The sequence below is a fragment of the Meleagris gallopavo genome, chromosome 26, assembly GCF_905368555.1.
Source record: "Meleagris gallopavo chromosome 26, MGAL_WU_HG_1.1, whole genome shotgun sequence".
NCBI lineage: Eukaryota > Metazoa > Chordata > Aves > Galliformes > Phasianidae > Meleagris > Meleagris gallopavo.
The window spans coordinates 5,855,688-5,879,990 of NC_139429.1; the positions used below are offsets into that span (position 1 = coordinate 5,855,688).

Consider the following 24,303-nt stretch of genomic DNA (forward strand, 5'->3'; position numbering starts at 1 on the left):
AATTTGGAGGACCCTGGTCACTGACCACAGGGCATCCTCCCCCCAGATCTAGGCAACCAATCAGAACAAAGTGTTTTACCTTCTGTTCACCAGCGAGGACGACATCATCAGCACCATGCAAGCCACATGACAAAGGCACATGATAGGCACGGACATGATTGGTTGAAAGGAAAGTGGAGGAGGTCACATGGAAAATACAAAAAAAATTAAAAACTGATGTAAACAATGGGCAAGGGAAAAAAATCAACAACAGAATTACAGACTAAATAAAATAGAAACTGAATTAGCCAGTAATATCAGAAACAGTGGGGAAACAGTAAAATTGCCTGGAAACACAGGAATATTAAAGCGCTGGGTTATGACCCTGGGAACGTTAGGCACAGCTGTGTCACTGCTCATTAATACCAAGTCAGGGAAGGAACAAAAGTTATTCAAGAGAAGGACTGTGCCCCAGAACTTGGACAGTTGAAGGAATCCACAAGACTGTCGGGAAGAAAAAGGGAACACATTGTTATTCAGAAACAGTCCAGGCATCAGAGGTGAAATGGTCAAAATCACAGCCCACGCAGTTCAGTGGAGACAAAACTTGGCATCTCACATTGATGTGTTCTCCCCTCTGCAGAAAAGAAAGGTCTTCCTATTTATTAACGACAGTAACTGAAAAAGGAAAACCTACAACGCATTGCATTCCAAGGACAGAGCTTTTGCCCAAAGAGTTGCAAGCAGGATTTGGTCAGACTGACAATTACCACCCGAGGCACACAAGCTCCATCCAACATATTCAGGAATAGTGATGAGTTATGTGCAGTGATTTCCACTGATGAGCTCAGGTGTGCAAGGATTTTCTCTGCCAGTGAGGAACAAAACGTGGTGCACTGGAAATTGACTAAGACAGTGTGAGGATGGCAGCGACTGCTCACTGAGATGAGAAACCCCAAAGACTGCATGACAGGAATAAAATAGAAAAATAAGAAAAAAAAAACAGTTGGTGGAATGGAGGACACTGCTAACTCCATGCACTGCTTCCCTTCCTAATTTGCTATCTGCTTTCTAGCTTGCCTTCTTCATGAGTGTTCCTTTGCCTCAGAAGAAAGAGGCTACTGGGTAAAAGGATCCACTCCTCCTAAACAACGTCCTACAAAACAGCAACACAGTATTTTCCCTCACAGTTAATGCTACCTCCTGGCCCCATAGATGAACAGCCAAAAAGGAGCATCTGCCTCCTAAAACATCCCAAAGACTATTGCAGCCTTGCTACTCGCTTGCCTCTCCTTCTCCACCCAGCCCCAAAGTCCAATTAGAATTAAAAGTTCTCTTCAGCAGCACAGAACTGCTGTCACCTCAGATGTGTCAGGAGTTAAAGTTTGCCTTATTGAAACCACGGAAATGGAAGAGTCTTCATTGTGATCACCAGCAGCTGGAAGCACAAGTCATGTTATGTCTAAGACCATGCAGTGTGCCAATCATACACATCATTTTGATCTATTTTAAAGCTTCCTTCAGCAGCTCTAAACTAACTCTCCCTTCTCCCCAAACACAAAAATAATCACACGCTTCATGCTTTTATTATTTCCCATTTAGAGGCCGTGGGCCATTTCAAACCCACGACACGTGAACAAATGGCTCATTCACTTTAAGGCCATCTTCACAGACATACATTTTATTATTGCAAATCAAAAGAGAAAACTGGAGTCTGTAGAAATGATCAGTTGAGAACACACACATGCACCACGTTAACCTGTGTCTTTCTGAACTGCTTTTTTTGTGTTCCAGGACTACATGGCAAGTAATTGCTTGATTTCCCTACGGCATGCAGCTTTACCCTTAGAGGAGAAATCCCTATTTCTGTGGGTGGTGACTAAAATTACACCATTTCTATGTCTCCTCTGTGTCAGGAAGTTCTACCACTGAACTCTGTACAGCTAGCCTAAATCCGATTTTTCACAATTGCTCTTCTGCCTCCAAATTCACTACATAATTCAAGTTTTATTCTCACAGAGTGCTCAGATCCAGCACTGAAGTAACCAAACCTGATTCAGTACCAGAATGAATCTCACCAAGAAGGCCTAGAGCAAGGATGGAGGGAATTCAAATCCCACTCCCAGCTGAGATGCTGACTTCTTGTGAAGTCTCAGACACTCTCATGCGGGCCAGATAGGAGCAATGCTTGCTCTTCCTGCAGTCCTCTCTCCTGTAGATACTCATCATGTGCATCTTCTTTCAGCATGCAGCACTGAGAGCGACAATATTAACACCTGTCTCCAAATTCACAGGGAACAGACCAAGGCAGGATATCAAGCAGATTATCTCTATTCCGTGTCCCTTTTGTGAAGGCAGCTTTACCTCTCAAAATCACAAATGGAAAACATTCCTTTTGGAAATGAGCACCTTTCTTTTCCCCTCATTTCTTCTAAATCCCACTTGTCAATTTTTTACCTCATGCTTGGCAGGACAACAGTAAGGAGAAGAGTCAGAGTGGAACCATGCTGCATTTAACAGTTACATGCTCACGTAACAGATTAATGCCTGGTTCTTGGTTAACAGACATCAAACCAACAAAGCCTCATGCCTTAATTCCCTTGACAGAAGGGCTACAGCATAACAAAGAGCACTCTGGACCAAAGGGGAGCACTTCCCATCTACTCACTTGGTGGCTCTGTGCTTTCGGATGCAGGGAGAGGCTGAGTTGCTATGGAAACATGAAGGATAGATAAGACATGTAAAGGTGAAGCACAGCATGAAAATAAGTTATCAGAGGCAGGGAGCAGGGGTGATAGGAAGGAAAGAGAAAGCCTAACAAAGAGAGAATGAGAATGACACTGAATCCCTATGGCAGATATGGATTACCTGGAGAGACTGCAGAACTGTGCTGCCCTGCCAGGGGAAAAGGAGCCAGCCTTCGTTGGGTCCTGCAGCATGCCAGGCTCCAAGGGTCTCCACTGAGGCTTTTTTGTCCTGAGGAATTCTGAAGCTCTGAATCTAACTTCAGAGACAGCTACAGTGTTTCTGACTAATTTGGGCCCAAATAGTAACCTGGTTCAGTTGCCAGACTGCTAAGCACTAGGATGCTCAAGAAGAAATACGGCATTTTTTGAGGAGGTAACAGAATGAAAAGCCCCTTAGAAGTGCTGCTAAGCAGCTCCCTTCCAAGAGCAGAAGACAGACTGTATAAGCACCAAATATGAGGATTACTAGGAAATAAGCACAAAGAAGAATGTCACTAATTCCAAAAGCCCTGGGGTGAATGCAGCATGAGAAACCTGAGTTGTGATGATTTCTCTATTGCTCTACAGAAGCACCATCTGCTGCTGATCATTTCCCCCCTGTTTAGATAAGAAACAGTCCATTTTGTTTTCTGTGCTGTGAGGATTTCAAGAAATTCAACCTCACACCACAAAAGCCAAACACATCCCATGAAGTGGAACACAAGCTGATTAGGAATCTTAAAATCAAAGGCCAACGACAAGAGCTTTCACACAGGCAGGCTTGCACTCTGCACCAGGGCAGCACACCTGGGAGTCGTCTGTGATATTTCCCTCTCCTAGAAATCAAATTTGCGCTCATCTGCAGTTCCTCTACCAGGAGACTCAGTTCTTAATCAGGGAAAAACATCAGCATAGAAAAGAAGGAAAGCACCCAGGGATGTTAGGCAGATTGCACCACACTCAGTGAGGAGATGCATGCAGAGCAAATCCAACAGACAACCTCTCCCACCATACTCACTCTCTGCTAAACAGGTGGGGGCAGCAGCACTTGCTAAAGAAAGAAAGGAAGGTGAGGAAGGGAGTCCTGTTAAATGCTGCCCAAAGGAGGGCAACTACAGTGCAAAACAATAAGACTATCAGATCAAGCCTCTCTGGACACAAAGCACGAGCAACGGAAGCACTGCCTCCTAACTCAGGACTTGGCACTTTGTTAAACCTGCATTTTGGACTCTGAATCCTTGTTCTAAAGCAATTTCCTCATAATGTAGGATCACTGAGCACACTGTCATTCACCAGCACTCCCATCGAACCGATGCCACATAAGGGCAGTGGAGATGCTGGCCAGCCCTGCGCGTGGAAAGAAGTACAGCCTACATAACCACTAATTAATAATTAGACAAGCACTCTAAGTTAACTATTTGAATCACATGCTGTACAAGAAAGACAGATGTTAACCCACAGATCTGTTCTATAAAAGACCAGTGTTACCCAGAGTAGGATGACTATTCTAGTGTCAGTTTTGTTAGGAAACAGGCAGTACCAGTTATTTCATTTCTAATGAACCTGGGAGGAAAAAGGCACTAGATTAACAGCTAGTGCTATGTGTGTTAAAGGAACACTCTAGGAACAGAAAAAAAAACAAAACAAATGCAGAGAGGCACTTACGTGAGTGAGGGATACCTGCAGTATTTCCATGGATGGAACAGAGACAAAAATAAGAGACAGAGATAAACACACACACACACACAAAAAAAAAAAAAAAAAAAAAATGTGGAAGAGATGAGAAGAGTAGACAATGAATACGGAGCTGGAAATTCAGAATACAACCAGATGTCCCAAATTCAACCCTAGGGAGTGGGGGAGGCAATAGGAGTTATTACAACAGAACTGGATTTCAAGCATGAGGGCTGGTGTGTACTGTGGCTTCCTGCACAGGGCCTGGATTTCTAAGCAGCAAGGAAAGTGTACTGCCACACACTGCTCAGTTCTGGTGACGGAGAAGTTGGGAGACAAATTCAAGACCATGCACAGATCTCAGGGGTTCCAAGCATGCATATATGTATGGGATAGGAATCCTGCTGGCTCTGAGCTCAGGAGACAATCCTGCACAGTGTTTTCAGAAAAGCTATGAACTGGGTTCACAAGTACAGGTGTGATTGAGGGAAGAAAAACATGCTCTAGGTCTAAACACAAAGGGAATGGGGAAGAAGAACCAAGAGAACCATGAAGGGCTGAAACAGGAAGAAAAGTATTATGGCACAGCAGAGCATCCTGCCATCAGAGGATGCCCAAGTAGGGGCCAAGTAAGGCAGACAAGAGTCTATGGAAATCATTTCATGCACTGTGTGGACATCCTTAACAAGTAATGTGCAGAAAAAAGAAATCGCCCTCTTTCTTTTCCTCACATAGCTCATTGTTGAACTTACTGATTTCTGATTTGCAAGGAACCTCATTTTCTTTATTACCATGCCCTTCTCAAATTGCTGCTTGTTCTTATTACAACTCTCCATTGCATAGTCCCTTCTATTTGACAGAACACAGCTTATACTTGTAACTCAGGGCACAGACCAGTGTGAATAACTTCCCTGCCTCTCACCTTTAAATAAGATCTTTAGTTAGCGAGGAAATTCACTACAATCAAAAAACACAACAAAAACAAAGGGTGCAGCAAGGTCTGCAGGAGAAAAAGGCATTGTCCATGCATGACAGAGTCCTTGGAAAGATGCAAGGAGAGAGAAACCAGAGAAGCAGAGGGAGGTCTCAGTTTTACTTACGAACTGGCTGTGTCTTGAAGTCGGATGGCAGACTAATCTCACCCACACCCTTGCCATTGACTGCAGACAGTCTCACCGAATAGGTTGTCTCAGGTTTCAGGCCACTGATAGTGATTGTGCCCTCCACATTTGCTGTTGCAGAAACGAGAAAAAGCAAAGAGACACTCAAGCTCCGAGTCAAGTCATCAATGCCGCGTTCCTACTGCACTCCTGACACATCTAGACCATGTACAAAGACACATAAACAGTGAAGACAAGTATAAAGGTCAGAGCTACCATTTCTGTTTGAAAGAATTGATTAGGGGGGGACAGAGCCACAGCCTTTCTAGAGGGGATATAGTGGAGCTCACAGTAGACATCAAAGGGAATCAGCACTCTGCTTGTACCAAGCTGTTACTGAAAAACAAAGAACATTAAAGCTACATTGAGGTGTGGGGCCTCAATGTAGCTACTGAAATTGCAAAGCTTGAGAATCCTCCACACTAGCTTTCCCCAAAAGGAAAGAAGAGATGTTTTGAGATGCAGATAGAGAAGGTAACTTTTTTTTTTTTTTTTAATATTGCTTTACCATCTTACCTTCTTTTGCATCATACAATCTTGAGTGCCATTCTCCTTCACCCAGTGCTCTCCACTCTGCTTTGTATTTGAGGATGGGCACCCCACCAGTAGCTTCAGGCTCATCAAACTCCACACGGGCAGTACTAGAGTAGGGCTCAACTCTGTCAATAGAAGGAGAGGACGGAGTATCTGGGGGAGGAAGGGGAAACAAGCAGTGATACATCAGACAGCAGGAAGCAAGGGCTACCAGCTCCCATCCTGGCAGAGAAAGCAGAAAACTAGGAACACCAAGAACGCTCTAGTCATGGCTTGATAAAGGAGAGGACAAGGGCAGCCTGTGACAGTCCTTAAAGAGCTTTTAAGAATACTAATTAAGCAATGTAGAAACCTCATTCTTGTGTCTTCTATAAGAGGTCAGAGACTCAAAGTACTTTCTCAAATCAAATATTTCCATTAAGAAAAAAGGACAACCTGAAGAGTAGCATTTCCTTATGTCCCTGCCTGGGATGCTCACCCGCCTGCACAAGAATGAACTCTGAAGATTCCTGGCCAATGCGGTTTACAGCAGTGCAGTTGTAGTTCCCAAAGTCATTTTCAGAGTCTGGTGTCACCTACAGAAGAGATTAAGGTGCATGTTTGGATCAGAAGGCACTTTTCATTCTGCTAATGCCATTTGCGTTTTACTGGGGAAGGAAGTAATAATAAAATTCATGTGCTGACACAGAGGGCTGCCCACAGATGGGAGAACTACAGTGAGCAGAACGTCAAAAGCAAGGAGGGGGTGGTGTTTCCATGACTTGATGCCCCTTGCATTCGTGTGCCAGAAATACTGCACAACCTGCTGCCCACTAACACGGCACCCTGATGAAAGACTGGGCTTTAGCAACAGAAACAAAATACTTGGTAGGACTGAGACTTCCTGGCTGCGCATCCCTTAGTGCTTTTCCTCACCTCCAGGTAGCTTGCTGATGGAGTGTTGTAGATCTTGATGTTGCTGTAGTTTGAGCTGGGGAGCAGCTGTCCATCCCGGAACCAGGAGATGACAGCACTGGGGTAAGCAAATACCTCACAGGTGATGTTCACTTGATTCCCTTCCCAGGTATAGACGGCCACAGGGCCCTGAAGCTTGGGAGCATCTGAAACAAACATTCTTGTGAAGGCAACAATACCTAGAAAAACTCCTGAAGGAGCCCAGCCAACTTCACCGCAAGAACTCCTTGGCTGAGACCCAGGCTGATGTGGGAGAAGGAACCTAACGTGGGGATAGGAGACAGCCCTCTCATCCAGGGGGCTGCTGCTGGTAGTGGTCTTTTGCTGAAGGACACAGGAAAAATCTGCCCAGAACCAAAGGCTGTCCCTCATGCAGAGTGGGAGGACAAGCAGACAGCAAGCTACACGCCTGGGGAAGTGCAACGCTGATATCCTCCATGAATGAGCCCACGGCAGATTCATGGCCTGTGATCTTCCCAGGTTGCAAACAGTGTCTCAGCTGGAGTCAACTAGTGCAACCATTTGCACGTGTGCACACAGCAAAACGCAACTCTAACAGCATTATTTCAGACTGAGCTGCTTCCCACGCCCTCAGCATATAACAACAACAACAACAACAATAACAACAATACAGATTTCCCTACTCGTAGGTGCCTCCACCTCATCAGAAAACATCATCCCCTCCTGCCCACCCGTCCCTATCCCACACGCCCTGCCCCTCACCCACTTACACTGCACTTCGAGGTACATGGCCTGCGAGTCCTGCCCGATGGTGTTGCTGGCTGTGCACACGTACTCTCCGGCATCTGTGTACTGGATTTCTTTGAGAGTCAGGGACGAAACCCGTGCGTGGCTGCGCACCACGATGCGCCCATCCAGGGTCTGGCAGGAAAGGAACTGAGAGTCAGGGGTTGGGCTCTGGGCAGCGCTGCAGCTCAGGGACAGAAAAAACACAAATCTACCTCACAGCAGCTCTCCAGTGCTCAGCACTTGGAAGCGATCACCTGGTAGGTGAAACCATGGGCACAGCACTTCCTAAAGCAGCTCAGCCTTGTTGCACAGATCTGAATACAGCATATTAAAGCACTCGGGTAACGGGAACAAAAAGAAAAGAAATGAGGGACTGAAGTATCAGATGCTGCTACACAACTGAGGACAGCTGGATAACATCAAGCTGCTTCTTAGCTTAACAACTGCGGAGATCCAGCTCTGGTTAAAGCATTTTTGCCAGGATGCTTTTGCAGAAAACCTCTGTAACTAGTACCGTTTTCATTCAGAGAATTTGAGACTTACTCTTCTCTCACTGATACTTGTTTTATTTCAGCATCCGTGAAGTGACATTAGTAAGAACAGATCCAAACCTCAGAGCTGAATCAGGCAAAATGAAAGCTCAGAGCTTTCACTTGAGCACAGCACCAAACAGAGCAAGGTACAGCAAACAGGGCAAGCAAACTGTGGGACCCTTCTAAAGACAGCCTGCTTCAAGTTCTTGTGATGCTCTAAGAAAATTCTAGAGCAAACTCTGTTGATTGTAAACCAGTTCAGAAATTGCTCCCACAAGCAGGAGAGTGCAGGGACATCAGTGAGAGACAAGGAATGTAAAATCCAGGCTGTCATCTGTCCAAAGGGATTGCAACCACTCAGGGATCCAACGCAAACAGCCTCCATGCTGATCCTTGTGCAAATGTGGTCAGCTTGGAAGCTTTAAAGGACAAGCTTTCTCATCCTGTTTCCAACAAACTGAGTGCCCTGCTGCCACTCTTCAGACCATCAGAGCCCCAAGAGCACGATGCTTCTTGAAGGATGTGAGACAAGCACTGAGATTATGAGGATAAACCTCGAGGAAATCACACAGACAGGCACTGAGTTGTAGCACCAAATATGTTTCTGATACCTCAAGTGCTCGGATCCTGCAGGCCTGAGGCATCCTTCTGTTCTGAGCTGGGGGCCTACAGCTGCGAGACTAAGCTTCTACACAGAAAAAGTCATTACTTCTGCTAGTTCTGAACACTAGTCCATTTGAGCTAGTCAAATTTCAAACGAAGAAAGTTATTATCTTTTGACACAAAAGCAGTTAGTATGTGCACCTCTTCTACCACGCACACAGGACCACTACAGCCAATGCCACATGGTACAAACTCTATGCCCTCTCTGTCCGTGGTCCCTTATGTTGCTGGAAACTGATTTATTTCAAGAACACATTTCCTAGAAGTGGTGAAGGGCCCCATAACTGTGGTATCTTACACAGCCAAGATCCAGCTCTCTTCTGAAACTACTGCAGGAGGATCCATGACTGTAAAGACTTCAGATCTGCAAAGCTTCCTCGCCTTTTAGCTCACGATGCAGGTGACCACTCTGTTGGTCTCTGACTCAATCAGGCAGGAGTGTATCTATACCTATAGCAAAATAGCAGCCCACGATCGCTACAGCAAAGATGACTTCACGTCGAGTCACCTGCCTCTCCAGGATTCGATACAAACAGAACAGTGCTAGGCAGTTCAGATAAATGAATAACTTAACCAGTAATATAACCAATCCTGAAGATGTGGCTGTGTATCTTAGTACAAAAGGCATGTGTAAAGGAAAAGGAAGATTAGGAAAAAATATTCAAAGAGAATAATCTCCACGCAAGAAATCATGCTGCTGCTTCTCTTCATTCCTGATTCAGACCATCAGATATCAACAATCCCAGGCTATTAGAGACATGGAGGAGGTAGAAACCTGTGAGCCAGAGCTGTGGGCACCTGTAATCCCTTCACCTAACTGCCCTGGCTTAGATTTTTGCATAATTTTGCATAGCAATGTTTCCCATAGTGGTGGGACAACCTACGAGACACAGGCAACAACTCACACCATCGCAAGGCCATGGATGGGGCCCTGGGCACCCTGAGCTGGTGGGGTAGCCCTGCCCGAGGCAGGGAGTTGGGTGCTGGTCCTTAAGGTCCCCTCCAACCTAAGCCATTCTATAGTTCTGTGATTGCAGGTACCGCTCTCCTCTCCAGAGAAGTGTGTGATGGTGTTCCACATTGCTGAGTGCTACAGGTGGGGCTGAGGTGCACAATGGTGTTTTTCTTCAAATTCCAGCCATGCCATGTGGCACAGTCACTGCAGCAACAACTTGAGTAGACGTTAATGCTTCTGTGAAAAGGGGGAACAGACGAGATAGGCAGGGAATGCACCCTCCCCTTCCCCTCTGTAGGACTTCTCAATCCTTTCACAAGCCAAAGCATCCATGCCAATCTAACACAGTCTTCCTTGCCCACTTTCCATACAGGAGAGGTCATTACAGATAGCCCCTGGAAATCCTGACCACAGCCACAAACTCCAGGGACAGAAAGTGAGGTGACCTCTCCTAGCCCTGTGCTTGCATTTCACTAACTCATCTGCAGCTCCTCATACTTGCAAAGCTCAGCTAATACCCAGTTAGCAGGAAGGCAGCACCGATCAGGGATGTAACTGAGGTACAATTTTGCTTTTAACTGAGTTTTTAAGCATCCAGTGTTTTTATGACTGAAACCAATGAGGTGCACTTAATGGCAGATGAGTATTATTTCTACAACACAGTAATGAATGTGAAACATAAACAGCAACAAACCATACTGTATTTTCTGTTCCCCTTCACTGACCCTTGAAAATTAAAGGCAAGTGACAATGATTCAGTAAGTGGGAGCATTTTCTGGAAAAAAAATAACTTTGGAGAGATTTAATTGCATTGATTTTGAAACAGAATAGGATGCAGTTATCCTCTAAAAGAAGGCCAAACTGAAGAGGTGCCATGAGCAAACAGATGAGTTGGCTGGAGCAGAAGAGGCTATCTCAGAAAAAAGGTACTATCCCACAATACACACAGCAGCTAACTCTTAAAACTCCAGAAAAGGGGCATGATCCACACTTGTAGCACTGAAGGAAATGGCGAAGCTGTATTTGTTAGGTTGCAGATTTGCCTTCCCTTTCTTCTCCCTCCCCCGGCACTTTTTTTCCTTTTTTGAAGTGACAACCAGGATTACTCACTCCCAACACAGCTAGTTTGCTCATCCAGAGATGCAGAACTACATGCCAAGCAACTTCTAACACTATTAGCTGTTTCTCTTCAGTACCAGTACTTAATTTATTTGTATTATTAATGCTGGTTTAGTTGGCGTGGTTGCTGGACTAGAGATTTGTTAATCTGTAATGCTTAAAAAACAAAAATAAGAACAACTAGGAAGTTTATTAAAGGTCTGGTATAAGATTATACCTCTTGTTTCTCGGGCCGGGTCCACGAAGCCTGGAGAGAGCAGATATAGAACACAACAACAGGAGAAAAAAAAAGCAATACAAGTTTATCAAAGGTTGCTTTCAGGTATCACAGTGTAAGCACCACGCTACGTCTGTGTGCATGCAGGCTCCGAGCTGTGTATTTCGTGTGTGGGGTGATTGCAATTTCCATTTCCCAACAGAACTTGCATTTAGACTTGCATTCAAAATTCAATATCCTCAAAATTATTCTAACAATACCTAAACCCTTTCTCTGCCTCTGTTTTTAAAAACTGAGTGACTATTTCCCTTGTCACATCTCATCCTTTCTGGAAACACATCTAGGCATCCAAGGGAAATAATCCTGATAACCAAGGTCACTTAACTGAAAGATAAGCTATTGATCTGGTTGCCACCTGGACACACCGACTACCATTAACTCCTGTCTGGTTCATGTGCTCATGCATTTGTGTGGGTTGACATGCACACTGTGAGGAGTGGGAGCCCTCGAACTGCAGAGCACTGCAACAGTCTGACCCCCACCTCCAGTTCATCACACCCAGCTCATCAGGCTTAGGGCTACGTGCACCCAATCCTTGCAATCCAACTTGGGGCAACTAAGCAAACAGGCATCAGTCAAACATGCACAAACCTTACCAAGAAACACACATTGCCATTCAGAGACACACAGCAACACTGTGGACCATATTCACTCTGGTTCACAACGACCAAAGTTGCAGAGTTCCCTTTTTCTCTATGAATTTCAAATGTTTTTGTTTGTTTTAAATTCTAGTGTCTATTTCAATCACAACTTGATCCATTTCAATTCAGGAGTCAAAAATCACCTGCTAATATCACAGTCACAATAGCACAAGCACTGCTGGCATGTGGATATAACAGCATACACAAGAGTGATGTTACAGAAATGGAGATGAAAGTTAAGGAAATGAGAAGAAAAAGCACAGTATTGTTTCCACAGTGCTTGCAGTGAAAACTATGAGACTTCAGTATTAACAAATGGTACAGACAATTCTATGAAGTCTTTGGCAAAAGCAGGCTATTTACTTCTGATTGGAGGCTTGAGGTGGGCTCTCCAGTGGAAAAAACAAAGCTCACCAACACACGTGTGGGCTGGGGCTCTGCCCAGAAACTCCATATCTCTTAATTTCTATGTATCTATATCCTCTTATGCACAAGTTCCCTGAAAACCGAACAGGATCATCAGGTCTCAGCATCATTCCCTTTTCATGCACCAGTCACTACCAGAACCAGTCAGGACCACCTCACTGATGTCCATGCAAGTCTCCTCTCAGTTCTCTCCAATGAGGTTCTACAGCACCAGCACAGAGGTGTAAAAAGAGCAGACGTGCCTTTACACTGTGTTCTGTCAGGCTCCAGGAAGATGAAGGAGGGAAGAAGCCAGTTCCCACATTCCCCCAGTTTGCTGCTTCTTTGTACTGGGGCTGGTGGGTGTGGGGAGAAGGCAGAAACAGAGCCTCCATCCTGAAGAGTTTCTATCTTAACCCTTCCTCACCAAGGCCAAGAGACATACAAGCTCCAATCTGTTCAATGTGGGTTCCCCAGAGGAAAATCAAGAAACTCACACATCTTCCCTTCCATTTGGGAAGGATGACTTGCTATTGTGAAAACAGAAATGTGATGCAGGTACTGAGAGCTGGCATGGCAGGCCAGGGAGGCTCACACCACAGGTTCAGCTGCTGCCACGGAAATCTTAAAACTTAGGAACACCAATGTACAACAGATCCAAACTACGCACACTGACACATCTTTTACAAAGGGAGGAAATGTAGTGGAGGTGATGAGGAATATGGCATACTGGCTTAATCAGCATTACATCTGGTAACAAAAAAACCCCACATTCTTCCTCCCCACAACGGCACAGCAATAAATAGTTGAGGAAAGATAAAATGACTTTAAATGGCTTGACATTTATGTTAATGACTTCCTATGGCTTATAGCTCTTGCTATCTTTTGCAGTAGGGACAAACAAGAATTTCAGACAGGGATAAAACTTCTCCTAGATAACACATTTCTACATTCACAATCAAAGTGCATCACAAAGGCTGTACACAGCATGGAATGTCCAATAGAGCTATTTTGTCCTGAGAATTTTCTGGAAGTCTGTACCATTTACCCACAGAGAATGGGAAAAAGTTTAAATTAAAAAAGAAAACAACAACCAAAAAAAAAAAAAAAAAAAAAGAGAGAGAAAGGGAAGAAAATCCTGCCTAGAAAGTGAATGTTGTATGACAGCAAATCTTTGCCCTAAAGGTTTGAATCCATACATGAACAACACGGTGGTACCTCAAACCTTTGATTTTCTCCCCATCTACTAAGATATTACCAGAACATATAATGTCATTCTTTAACACTGATCACTGATTCAACTGCATTAAAAAGGATATAGAATATATGAGTCTCAAAAATGGTTAGCAGTTTTGCCACTGAGGTCTTGTTAGCTTAATTAGGCTTGACAGACAGGACTCCCTGCAAACAGGCACTCCTACAGACTTCTACTCGATTGAGCCTTATTTCAGGTCTTATATTCTTCTTCCTGACAAAGCTCTTCTCCCTGGCTGTGATCCAAACCCTAGTGCTGGAAGCAAAGGAGGCATTTAACTCTTCCCATCACCCTTCTAGACTGAGAAAAGACCACAGGCTGTGCTAAGAGACCAAGCCAAGGGCTTTCAAAGGCAACAGGAATCTCTCCCGAAATGCTGCAGGGATCCACACAAACTCCTGAATACAGAAGATACTAACATTTCTCTGCAGAGGGCACCCTGATTGAAAAAGTTCCACATTAACACAGTGAAGAGCTGACATCATGGGGGCAATACAAAAAGCTCATTTAGGAGGAACGGAGCAGAATGTGGATGACTAAGAGTGGTTACCTCCAAATGACTGACAGCCGTTGCCTCTGAGACTTGCAGGCTGTCAGCTGCTACCTTCATACCAAGTCAGGCCCCTGACATTCCCACGTGAGCTGAGCCTTGAAGCATCCTGTCGTTATAGGACTATTAATAAGCAGTAACTCCCTACTCTAACTCGTGTCTAAGCTTCCTTCAGCTCTATACTATGCCTCCTAGTCAACTTCTTACATAACTATTATGTAATATCCAGAGTAACAAAGTGCATCCTAATCTTCTCTGGTAAAAGGGAATTACAGCCAATAATAATAAAATAAATGAAACAGCACCCTTCTAAAAGAGAAAAACTGCTAATTATTTTTGCCTTTTAAGAACAAAATGGTTTTGATGTGATCAACAAAACAAGTGAACACAAAGGCAGCCAGGCTTTTGTGCTTCAAGTACGTGTAGAGTTAGCATACAATAAAGAAGAGCAAGAATGAATTAACAGGTTCATTTTGGTCCACTGCATTTTTGAAAGAATATCCCACACCTCTTCACCTGCCACCCTCCCCAGTGAAATCATCTTCATGATGACAGCATGGACAACACTGGAATCAGGGCGCTCATTCCCATGTCTCAGCTTGGAAACCCTTTCAGAAGTCCTGTATCTCTATGTCCACCATGAAACTCCTCCAAGGAGGGTCCAGGTCTTATTGCTTTGCAAACAAATTCAGCTCAGGCCAATACAAGCAGGAATTAAAAAGCACAGTCTCAGTTTTGTTACAAACTGTGATTGCTCTTTGTAAAAAGGACACCCATGGGATTACTTCAGCTACAGAGCTGGCCTCCAGCAGTTACTCTGCAGGACCGCAAGCATTCTCACTATGGAGGGGGGAAGCACCTTGATCTCCATTTGCCTGTTGCCATCATGCAGCACTGACCCCTGCCCAAAAGACCAGGGTCTTGGGAGTGGTGGTACCTTCTCTTCATTGCTGATGTTCCGGGTGGAAGTTTTCCACGTGATGGAAGGGATTGGGTCCCCAGATGCCTCACAGGTCAGTGTGATCTGATCCTCCAGCTCCATAGCTGTTTTGTTCTCCACATACGTGATTTTGGGTTTTGCTGGAAAGAAAAATAAAAACAACCTTCACTCAGTTGCTGCTCATAATGAAGCCCGTCTGTAAACAGCAATGTCTGAAACAAGCAACATGAAGGGAAAAGAGGGTTTTTGAACAGGCAAAAGCTCACCAAAGACTTTGAGATGAATGGTGGCATCCTGCTCGCCAGCCTTGTTCTCAGCGATGCAGATGTACTCTGCTTCATCACTCTTATCCACCTTCTTGATGATCAGCTCAGACCCATCGTAGTTAAAACTGTATTTCTCTTCATTATCCTCCTGCTCTATCGGCTCTCCATCCCTGCAGGGCACAAAGCACACTGGCTGTGATGGGGAGGAGAAGCAGTCAAATGCTGCTTGTGAGGTTTTATGTTAATGAGAACTGCGTTACTACACTGAAACTCAGTGTCAGAGGTATCTCCACCTCTTTCCAACAGTGGGAGGGAAGAGCTGCTGTGTGGTGCTTCGCTGCCTATCAACATTAACTCATAACCAAAACTAACTGCAATTCCCTGCTAGGAGGTCATTCCTACTCTTGGGAGAAAAATGGATTCATGTCATTGTGGTTAAAAGGTTTTCCCTCCTGCCTGGTTTTCCAGGGCCTTATTGAAAACATCCATGCTCACAAAGAATCAGGACACTGCATATAACATCTTACTTTGTCCACGTCATGGTTGGCTCAGGAAAGCCATCAGCATCACATGCTAAGGTGACAGACTGGCTGAGGTTGGCAGTGGCGTTCATAGTGCTCTGCCTGGCACGCACAGAAGGAGGTACTAGAAGAGAAGGAAACCACACTGAAGTTAGAAAGGGGAGACAGAAGATGTGAGCAAGAACGAGGCCTGGAAGTCTAACTAAATCTCAGCAATATAGACAGATGTCACTAGCGATTCAAACCCTTTCAGCTGCCACGTGCAGGTTTCAACTGTCAGGTTTGATGGATGAGCTCTCCAAAGCAACTGGTGTGAGGATGGAGAGATGCACAGAAAATCTGTGCTGTCGACAAAACCACTTGTAAGCCTCAACACCTCACTAAGTCGTTAGGCACTTAAACTTACTCTGGATATGATCATTTCCAGTACACATTTGGTAACCATGGATGTTTTTATTTGACACAGCAGAGAAAGATTAGTAAGCTGATAGATAGTAACCTCTGTGTGTGAATGTGGATAACATTTCCATCAGCAGTCTGGAGTGCAGATGGTACAGACCTTTGTCACTTACTGCTCTTAACTCTGTTGCCACTCACCATTTACAATGACCTGAATATCTTTGAAGTTGATCTCCCCACGAGCCAGGATGCGGCCCTCACAGCGGTACGTCCCTTCATCTGTTTTCTTGATTCCCCGGATCTGCAGGTAGTTGTTGGACAGCACTATAAACCGAACTAGAAGAGAGAAAAGGAAGGTTCATCCAAAGATCCCTGGGAAAGCTCACTGCACAAAACAGGTTCTCCACCTCCCCTCACCCTTCCTGAGTTGGAGGGAAGGCTGAATGCAATGAAACTTCCTTTCGCATCACGTTAAAATGGAGATACTGCTGCAGTCAGATCTGACATTACCAAGAAAGAAATCAGACAAAGGTAGCAGACAAACTGCTCTGTGTTTTACACTCAAAGTACAGAGAGATAAATAAAGATACACAAACACATTTACATTTAACTAATATCAAACAAGAATCACGTTAACACTTGCCCCTCTTGCTGAGTGAGGGAAGAGTCTGAGTCTTACTACAGTTCCCTTGTGCCTGTAAGAAGCTGATGTTGGAAAGAGAGGTGAGGTACCAGTGCTCAGTTGCAGGCAAGCACTGGACTCCTCACTGCCAGTGAAATGCCACTCTGGGAAAGACAGTCTGTAGCATTTTGAATGAAAGGGAAATACTTGCTAGGAGCTTTCAGCCATTTCCTTAGAAATACTGTAGAGTAGAGCATCACAACATACAGCTTTTCTGTCCTGATGGTTTTGTTTTCATTTTTTAAATCCAAAAAATGCTTCTAGCATTTTTATTGCAGCATCAAAGCCTGATGGTCATCCCCATGGGAACATTATATTCCTACCATTCCCAAATCAAAGCACCTGGAATAATGATGTTCACATCCTAAGACCTTGGGTAACATACAAATGGCTTCCCCTTCTTCCTTGTGACTGTACAAGGGGTACAGGAGAACAAGAAGGTATGAACTTGCTGGGAGATGGATATTTGACCCCTAAATGGACAAGCACCAGTATATCTTGCACCTTACCATCTTTTTTTAGGATGACATCCCTGCCTTTGTGTTTCCAGATGATGGTAGGAGGCAGCGAGCTGACTACATCACACACAATCACAGCATCATCCCCTTCCTTGAACTCCTGAGGAGTGGGGGCATTCTTGAACATGAGCTTTTCTGAAAGCAATGGAAGGAGAAAGTTGCTGCAGCTTTTTCAGCACATATCAAGCTGTGTTCCCAACTCAACCCAACTCAAGCTTGAAAAAAAGCAATGAAACCCCAGAGGGCTTGTTCTATGGAAACCTGCATGCCCCAGAGAGGAGGATACAGCTGCACTTGACTCAACACACTGCACTGCAACATCAGAACCCCATTTAACTTGGGAGCAACAGCCCAACTCTCACAGTGTGTTTGTCACTCACGGAACTGCCATGTACACTTCCTCCTCCTACACATTTATGATGCACTAGAATCTTCTCCTTCTGCCTTTTGCTCTCTGATCCTTCAGAAGAATTTAAGCAGTAGGCAAGCTGGTAAACACCTGACAAACAAAGGTCTCAACATCCACCTCCTCCTCAAAACCAAGAAAGGAGGAGAATCTTCTTAATGCTCTTTTTCGAACCTCATTTCTCCCCTTCAGCAATAATAGCTTTTGGTAGGAAGGTAAGGTGTTTCCCCCTGCCTAATCTTGCCTCATATATGTGCAGGGAAACCCAGAAAGTAGCCCTGGAGTTGTTCTCTTACGGAAGATTTTCACATTGACGGTGGCTTCAGAGTCTCCCTCCTCCACACTGCTGACAACACATTTATAGATGCCAGCATCATCAATGTTGGCATTGTAGATGGTGAGGGTGGAGGAGAAGTCATCGTTTCGCACCACTGAGATGTGCTGCTGGTTGGGCGTCAGCTTCTCACCATTAGGGGAAAACCAGGAAATGTCTTTGTATTTGGCTTCCCCTGCCACTGCAGAGAATAAAAGAAAACAAAGCAAACTGAAGTGAGTTCCCAACTAACATGCACAAAGGAAATTAAATACCAGCAGTAGGGAATTGAATACAACCAGTAGCACTTTGTGGAAAACTGACCCAAGGGAAGAAGGGCTTCTGGTACCCGAGAAGCAAACCGAGAAAATTCTCTCACAGCACTGTGAATGGTCAGCTGCTATTGTGCAGAAGTTACATTAGGTTGTTTCTTGAAATCTAAAGGGGAACAATTTCATTTCATTTCAGAATGACCTTCTATGCATCCTGGAATTTTATGTCCCAGCCCCTCCACTGTGCAAGCCCCACATTGGTCAGTTTGAGAGCAAAAAACCAAACCACGTCTTTCTGCTCCAATTCTGCCGTATTTTTGACAGATATGTGTATTTGCTGCTTTGTGTATCAAAATTGTGATGATGCCGTAGCAGCAGCTCTGGTGTTCATCAGGTTAAACCTTTTACTGCATTCAATGTAAGCAAGTATTGTCACTAATTGGTTCAGGCTGCCTCCCTCTTGCAGCTCATCCCTCTGCATTCCCCCATGTGGCTCCGTTATTTGGGACAGGTTCCTATTACTGCAGGGGCTTTAACTGATCTCAAACTTTTCTGAAGGTATGCATCATCACAACAGCACTTATTAAGAGTATGCTTTTGCTTTCAAAGCTCTGGCATTAACTAATTACTCTGCAGTGAAGCATCCCTGGATCAGACAACCTCACTTGTTCCTGTTGGTATGCTCTCGAGGAACTGATGGCATTTTGCTCCCAGAGCTCACTAATCACCTTTTAGCTATATGTCATGCCCCAGGATGCTATCACGTTGGGGTGCCAACACAGCAGTTCCTCCCATCAGAAACCAGGCCAGCTGCTTTGAACAGGACAAGTACTAATTTGAAAAACATCATCAAATTGAAAAAACGTCTTTGGGGCGCAGGGAATGTTTCAGCACTGCAGCACACGGTGCAGTAAGGGAGCTGCTCAAACACAAACTTTTGTCACAAAAAAAGATTTTCAGCGGCATTAAAATCCTTAGTTGCTGAGGTGATGACTCTCAAGTGACCTGGAAATTCCCACTGCTTCTCTTAGCAATGGGCTAGAGATATAATTTGGAAAAAAATTAACAATCAAAAATCAAGCTTAATTCTAAACTCAAAAGACCAAGGAGCTGTGGAACGATGCAAAGTGTCATTGTTGTGGCTATTGCTCCAGCACAGAGGCAACACTTAATTTGCTGTTTTGTTTCTTTTCCCATTTTAAAAGCTGTTTACTGGAGCTGCTTTCTGCTGCCAGCTCTCAAGGGAGAGTGTATTTACTCTTCCCAGCAAACACCACACGTTGCCTTTTACACTTAAATCTTATCATATCTGAGGGCATATGAGAAAGAAAGCAAGAAACCCTACAGCCTGACTAAGCAGCAGACCTTTTATCTCAGACCTAACATGCAGATCAGCCTTCCCAGCAAACCCAGACGTGCAGACACCCTATGCCATAAGCCAGCACTCACCCTGACATAAGAAGAACTTGGATTCTCCAACGCTGATCTCTCCCTGACTTGGAACAATATCCACTTGTAGAGAGGCTGCAAAAGAAAGGAGCACACAGAAGAGGTTTAGACAACAGCAGCTGTCTTCAGCAAAGAAGCTTGGCCAGGATTCCAACTCATCCGACTGAAGAGCATTGGGTGGAGCACATTTGGCTCTTTATCAATATGTATCTGAGCAGACAGTGCCACAGACCTCTGGGACACCTGCAAACATTCAGAGTCACTTCCAGCCCAACATAAAGCCACATCAAATGATACAGAAAGCGCCGATTTCCCTTCAAATCCCTATCCACAGTACAACACTGGGAGCAGTGATGGCACACAGCCTTTAAGCACATCCCTGAACACTGATTGGAACTGGTTCACAAACCTGTTCTGGCAGCCATTCTCTTTGCTTTGGAGTTGACTTCTTGCTCCGACACCACATTCTTACAAGCCCAACCATCAGTCATGGTTGGGAGCCACCGGCATACTCTGGGTTCTCTGCAGCATTTTCCAAGTCCAAACAGCCAATGAACCCCAGATGGATATCTACAGCAGCCAGAGCATGCCTGCATTAAGAAAGAAATCTCCAAAATACTGACAACAACCACTGACTGTTGTCCTTTCTGCCTTTACAGAAGTGGCTGAGACTTGCTTCCAAATTAATCCAGGCACACTTCCCCTTACTTTGTCCTACTGAAAAGCAGTAGCAATATTTTGGTCTCTTTTGCCGTCTTCTCACAGGAGATCATCAACTCTTGGCTTTTAGGCTGGGGCTGTGCTTTTGTTTGTGGCAGCAGAAATAATTCTCCCGCATGGAAAGATGGCCTCAAGTTGCACTGAGGGAGGTTCAGGCTGAATGTCAGGAAAAAGTGGCTGGGCATTGGAATGGGCTGCCCATGGAAGTCGTGGTGTCACTGTCCCTGAAGTGTCCAAGAAACATTTAGATCTGGTACTAAGGGACATGGTTTAGTGGGGAAATGGTGGTGACAGGCAGACTGTTGAACTGGGTGATCTTGGAGGTGTTTTCCAACCTTGGTGAGTCTATGATTAACACTTCTGGGTGAAGCATCTATTACCTGTTTGCTTGTAACCTGGACTCAGCAAAAGATGGTGCACTTCTATGCTCCCTGCAACTGACTGCAGCTCCATCCCTAAAGAATCACTTAAAAACAATCTAAGTTAGATAATAATTCCAGAAAGAAATGAAAATAATTCTTAGGCCTTTGAAATCTCCCTTAGGATATCTTTATTTAACTCATATGTTTTGTCTGAGGGCACTCTCTCTCTCCCTGCTGTTTTCAATGAAGCGCAGTTGCCCTTTCAGCTCTTGCATTCAGCCTGTTTTATTGCTGGCTAATCTAATTCCTCTCAACTATACTACTTCAGTATAATTCACTCCCAGACAGAGCTGCAAATACAAAGAACCAGATATAATAAAAGACTTAAGGTTTATTAGGTTCACTGCAACAAGGACTAAATGGCCTCCTTTTGCAGGTATACTTCTTGGTGTCCATTTCTTGTTCCCTAAATCCTTTCAGCCTACAACATGCTTTAGGTGGAACAGCTTTAGCACAAGGTTGGAACAGATGATCTCCACAAGTTCCCCTACAACTTCAACCATTTTCTGCATGTGCACAAGAAAATCCAAGGTTGCTACATGTATCAAAACAATCCTGCTTCAATACATTGAGGATAGGAAATCAACAATCACTTCAAAGTAAGTTAAAAAGCCCAGATGAAAGCTACTCAAACTTCCGGCCTGTGTTGCATATCCCGTGTGACTGTTTCTTTTATGGTTTGAATTATACTAGTGCTAAGCAAATGAAAAAGGAAAGCAGAGAGCTGTGGTGCCCCATCCTTGCAGGCACTCCAGGCCAGGTGGGATGGGGCCCTGGGCAGCCTGAGCTGGTGGGGGGCAGCCCTGCCCATGGCCGGGGGTGGCACTGGCTGGGCTTTGGGCTCCCCTCCCACCTCAGCCGTTCTGAGGTTCAACGATAGCTCCCCATTTTCCTGTTCATATACAATCATACATTAGACAGAAAATGTAATCAATTTCTGGATTTCCTTCAGCTAGGTCCTGATGCTGCAGCATTGCTGTGGCCTAACAAGTCCAGCTCAAGTGTGAATCTCAAGAGGCCTGAGCGAATAGTTTTTATTTCTAGACTGCGGCCATTAATGGAGCTATTCCTCTCTCCCATGCAGCTAGAGCACATCTTGGCAACTTCACTGCAAGTGCTTTGTCTGTTGTGCTGGGTGTTTCCATGCCACCGTGCACACACCAGGCCACAGAGGCATTCCTCCAGCTGCCAAACACACCTGGGTTTTCAAAGAACACGCTCTGCTTCAGAAACGAGCAGCTACGTGCCAGGGGCAACGCTCCTTGCAGTGCTCAGGAAACAAGCATGAACCAGGGAATTGGGACAGCAAGCGCAGAGCTGTACACAGAGCAAAGGACTCCTGATAAACAGACAAGAACAGATGCGGGATTTTCTGATGAAGCATCTGAACAGAGGGAGCAGTGAGACAGGTGACAATCCACCAGCTGTGTCTCTGGTTCTGGGACAGCCTCACACTGCTTGATGAACTGTGTCTATTTTAGGTTGCTCTCCCTGCTTTCATCTCCTTTCTAGCACACATTCACTCCTTTCGCAGGACAGGCTTTAAAACAAGCAGAAAAGGCCGACCCCCAAATGCTCACTATAAGAGAGGAAGTGCTGACACATGAATCCCTGCCCCTCACACACCCACCTTTCCCCAGGAAGGCTGCATAACACTGGTGTCACTGAGCACACTGCTGCTGTCAGAAGCACTGATTTGTCTTCTAAACATGTCAGTGTCTCATCAAATGCTGCTATTAAACAGTGACTGTGTGACTACAAAGCCAGTGGTAGGCAGTGCCCCAGTACTAAGCAGGCTGGAAAACCAGGGCAGAACAGCAGCACTGCTGGGCTGACCCTTCTGCTCTGCTGATTCAGTCTCTCCTGTGCAAAGGGTGAATTATTCAGCAGAGAGCTGTTCCCCAATTCCTTCTGCCCTGCAGGGACACTCCATGCAGCTCACTTGCCCTGCAGACCCTCAGTAATACCACTAAGCACACAGGAACCCAGCTGAGTGCATCCAGGAGCCCTCGAGTCAGGGAGACTGAAAGGCACTTCTGGAAATCAGGCACTACCTGAGCAGAACGTTCCTCTGAATTATTCATATTCAGCTCATCTACAGCCTTTATTTTGCACCAGGGAGAATTCAACTCTAATTGTTCTACTGATAAAGGCAGGTTGAAACAATTTGTTGACCTCATAACCTGGATAAATGGGTTCATCCTAACAACGAACATGCCTTAAATTACACCAACAATTATTCCCTACCTGCTACTTCGTTGCTTGGTATATGATCAGGCTAACAAACTCAGCACCAACATGGATTGTAATCACTAATTATTATTTTTGCTCTGCCGTTCAGAGGAACAGAGACTGTTTTTCCCCACTCTTCATTTAACAGACACCGTAAGGCCATTTATATTCCACTTCGAACTTCCAGAAATAAGGGCCTTTTTAGCATTGCATAATAACTGCATTAAAAAGGCTCTTCATAATGGCACAATAACACTTTTTATAGGTCTGCCCTCCCCCATATCTCTTATCTGGTTGCAAAGTTCCCAGCTCCCAAATAACACTGAATAACTCCCCTTTGATTTGAAAAACTGTTAATGTAACTTCACATTCATCTGCGGTTAAATACAATTAGTTTTGCATTTAAACAAAGAAATGAGCCCAAATTAAGCCATGATTTCAGTACAAGGCAGGGAAGTCTCCCTGCTGGGCTATGACTGAGGCTAGCACGGCAGGCTGCACCTGCTAAGCAACGTGCCACGAGCAGCAGAGGTGCGTGTGCTCATCGCTGGGAATTGGTTCTGCACCCCTCTGGCTTCACAGGCACCGCTCCATCTTACATGCAGGAAGGCTGATGCCCACACTGCTGCCTTTCTGAATCAGAGCACACAGTAACACTGAACCTTTCATCACACGGACCCAAGCCATAAATCCGAGAGCCAGATGAATTGCTTTTGTGACAGCAAGCACAGAATGAAGCGTTGCCTCCGCTATATCCTTGCCAAGAATCCTGCTTCAATCCATCCAGATGAGGAATTATTGGGATCAACTGGATCTAAGCAGCTTTCAGCACCCTCGAGCTTGATGGAACAATTCCCCAAACGCTCAGGATTCTCATCTGCTTTTCTGCAGCGGTTCCAGTAATAGTCCGAGAGAGAAAACTGATGGAGCACTTTGTGGTTAGCAGGAAAGAACTGCTGTGACCTCAGCAAGCACAGTGCCTGCAGCA

General features: G+C 44.9%; 1 protein-coding gene across 8 annotated transcripts in view; it reads right to left on the reverse strand.

Annotated features, from left to right (window-relative positions):
- NCAM1 (neural cell adhesion molecule 1) overlaps positions 1-24,303 on the reverse strand; it is a 79,065-nt gene that overhangs the window by 21,858 nt on the left and 32,904 nt on the right. For 2 of the 8 annotated variants that reach the window (XM_085209040.1, XM_085209048.1), the window contains exons 2-17: positions 19,942-20,016; positions 18,204-18,422; positions 17,493-17,636; positions 16,500-16,637; positions 15,909-16,026; positions 15,382-15,551; positions 15,113-15,255; positions 11,265-11,294; positions 7,759-7,909; positions 6,989-7,173; positions 6,552-6,648; positions 6,056-6,226; positions 5,480-5,611; positions 4,371-4,385; positions 3,724-3,756; positions 2,648-2,689 (exon numbers count right to left, since the gene is read on the reverse strand). In XM_085209040.1, coding sequence (XP_085065166.1) covers positions 2,648-2,689; positions 3,724-3,756; positions 4,371-4,385; positions 5,480-5,611; positions 6,056-6,226; positions 6,552-6,648; positions 6,989-7,173; positions 7,759-7,909; positions 11,265-11,294; positions 15,113-15,255; positions 15,382-15,551; positions 15,909-16,026; positions 16,500-16,637; positions 17,493-17,636; positions 18,204-18,422; positions 19,942-20,016 — 1,863 coding nt within the window. The remainder of the gene's footprint in view (positions 1-2,647; positions 2,690-3,723; positions 3,757-4,370; positions 4,386-5,479; positions 5,612-6,055; positions 6,227-6,551; positions 6,649-6,988; positions 7,174-7,758; positions 7,910-11,264; positions 11,295-15,112; positions 15,256-15,381; positions 15,552-15,908; positions 16,027-16,499; positions 16,638-17,492; positions 17,637-18,203; positions 18,423-19,941; positions 20,017-24,303) is intronic. The other 6 variants (XM_085209041.1, XM_085209042.1, XM_085209043.1 and 3 more) reach the window with 6 other exon arrangements.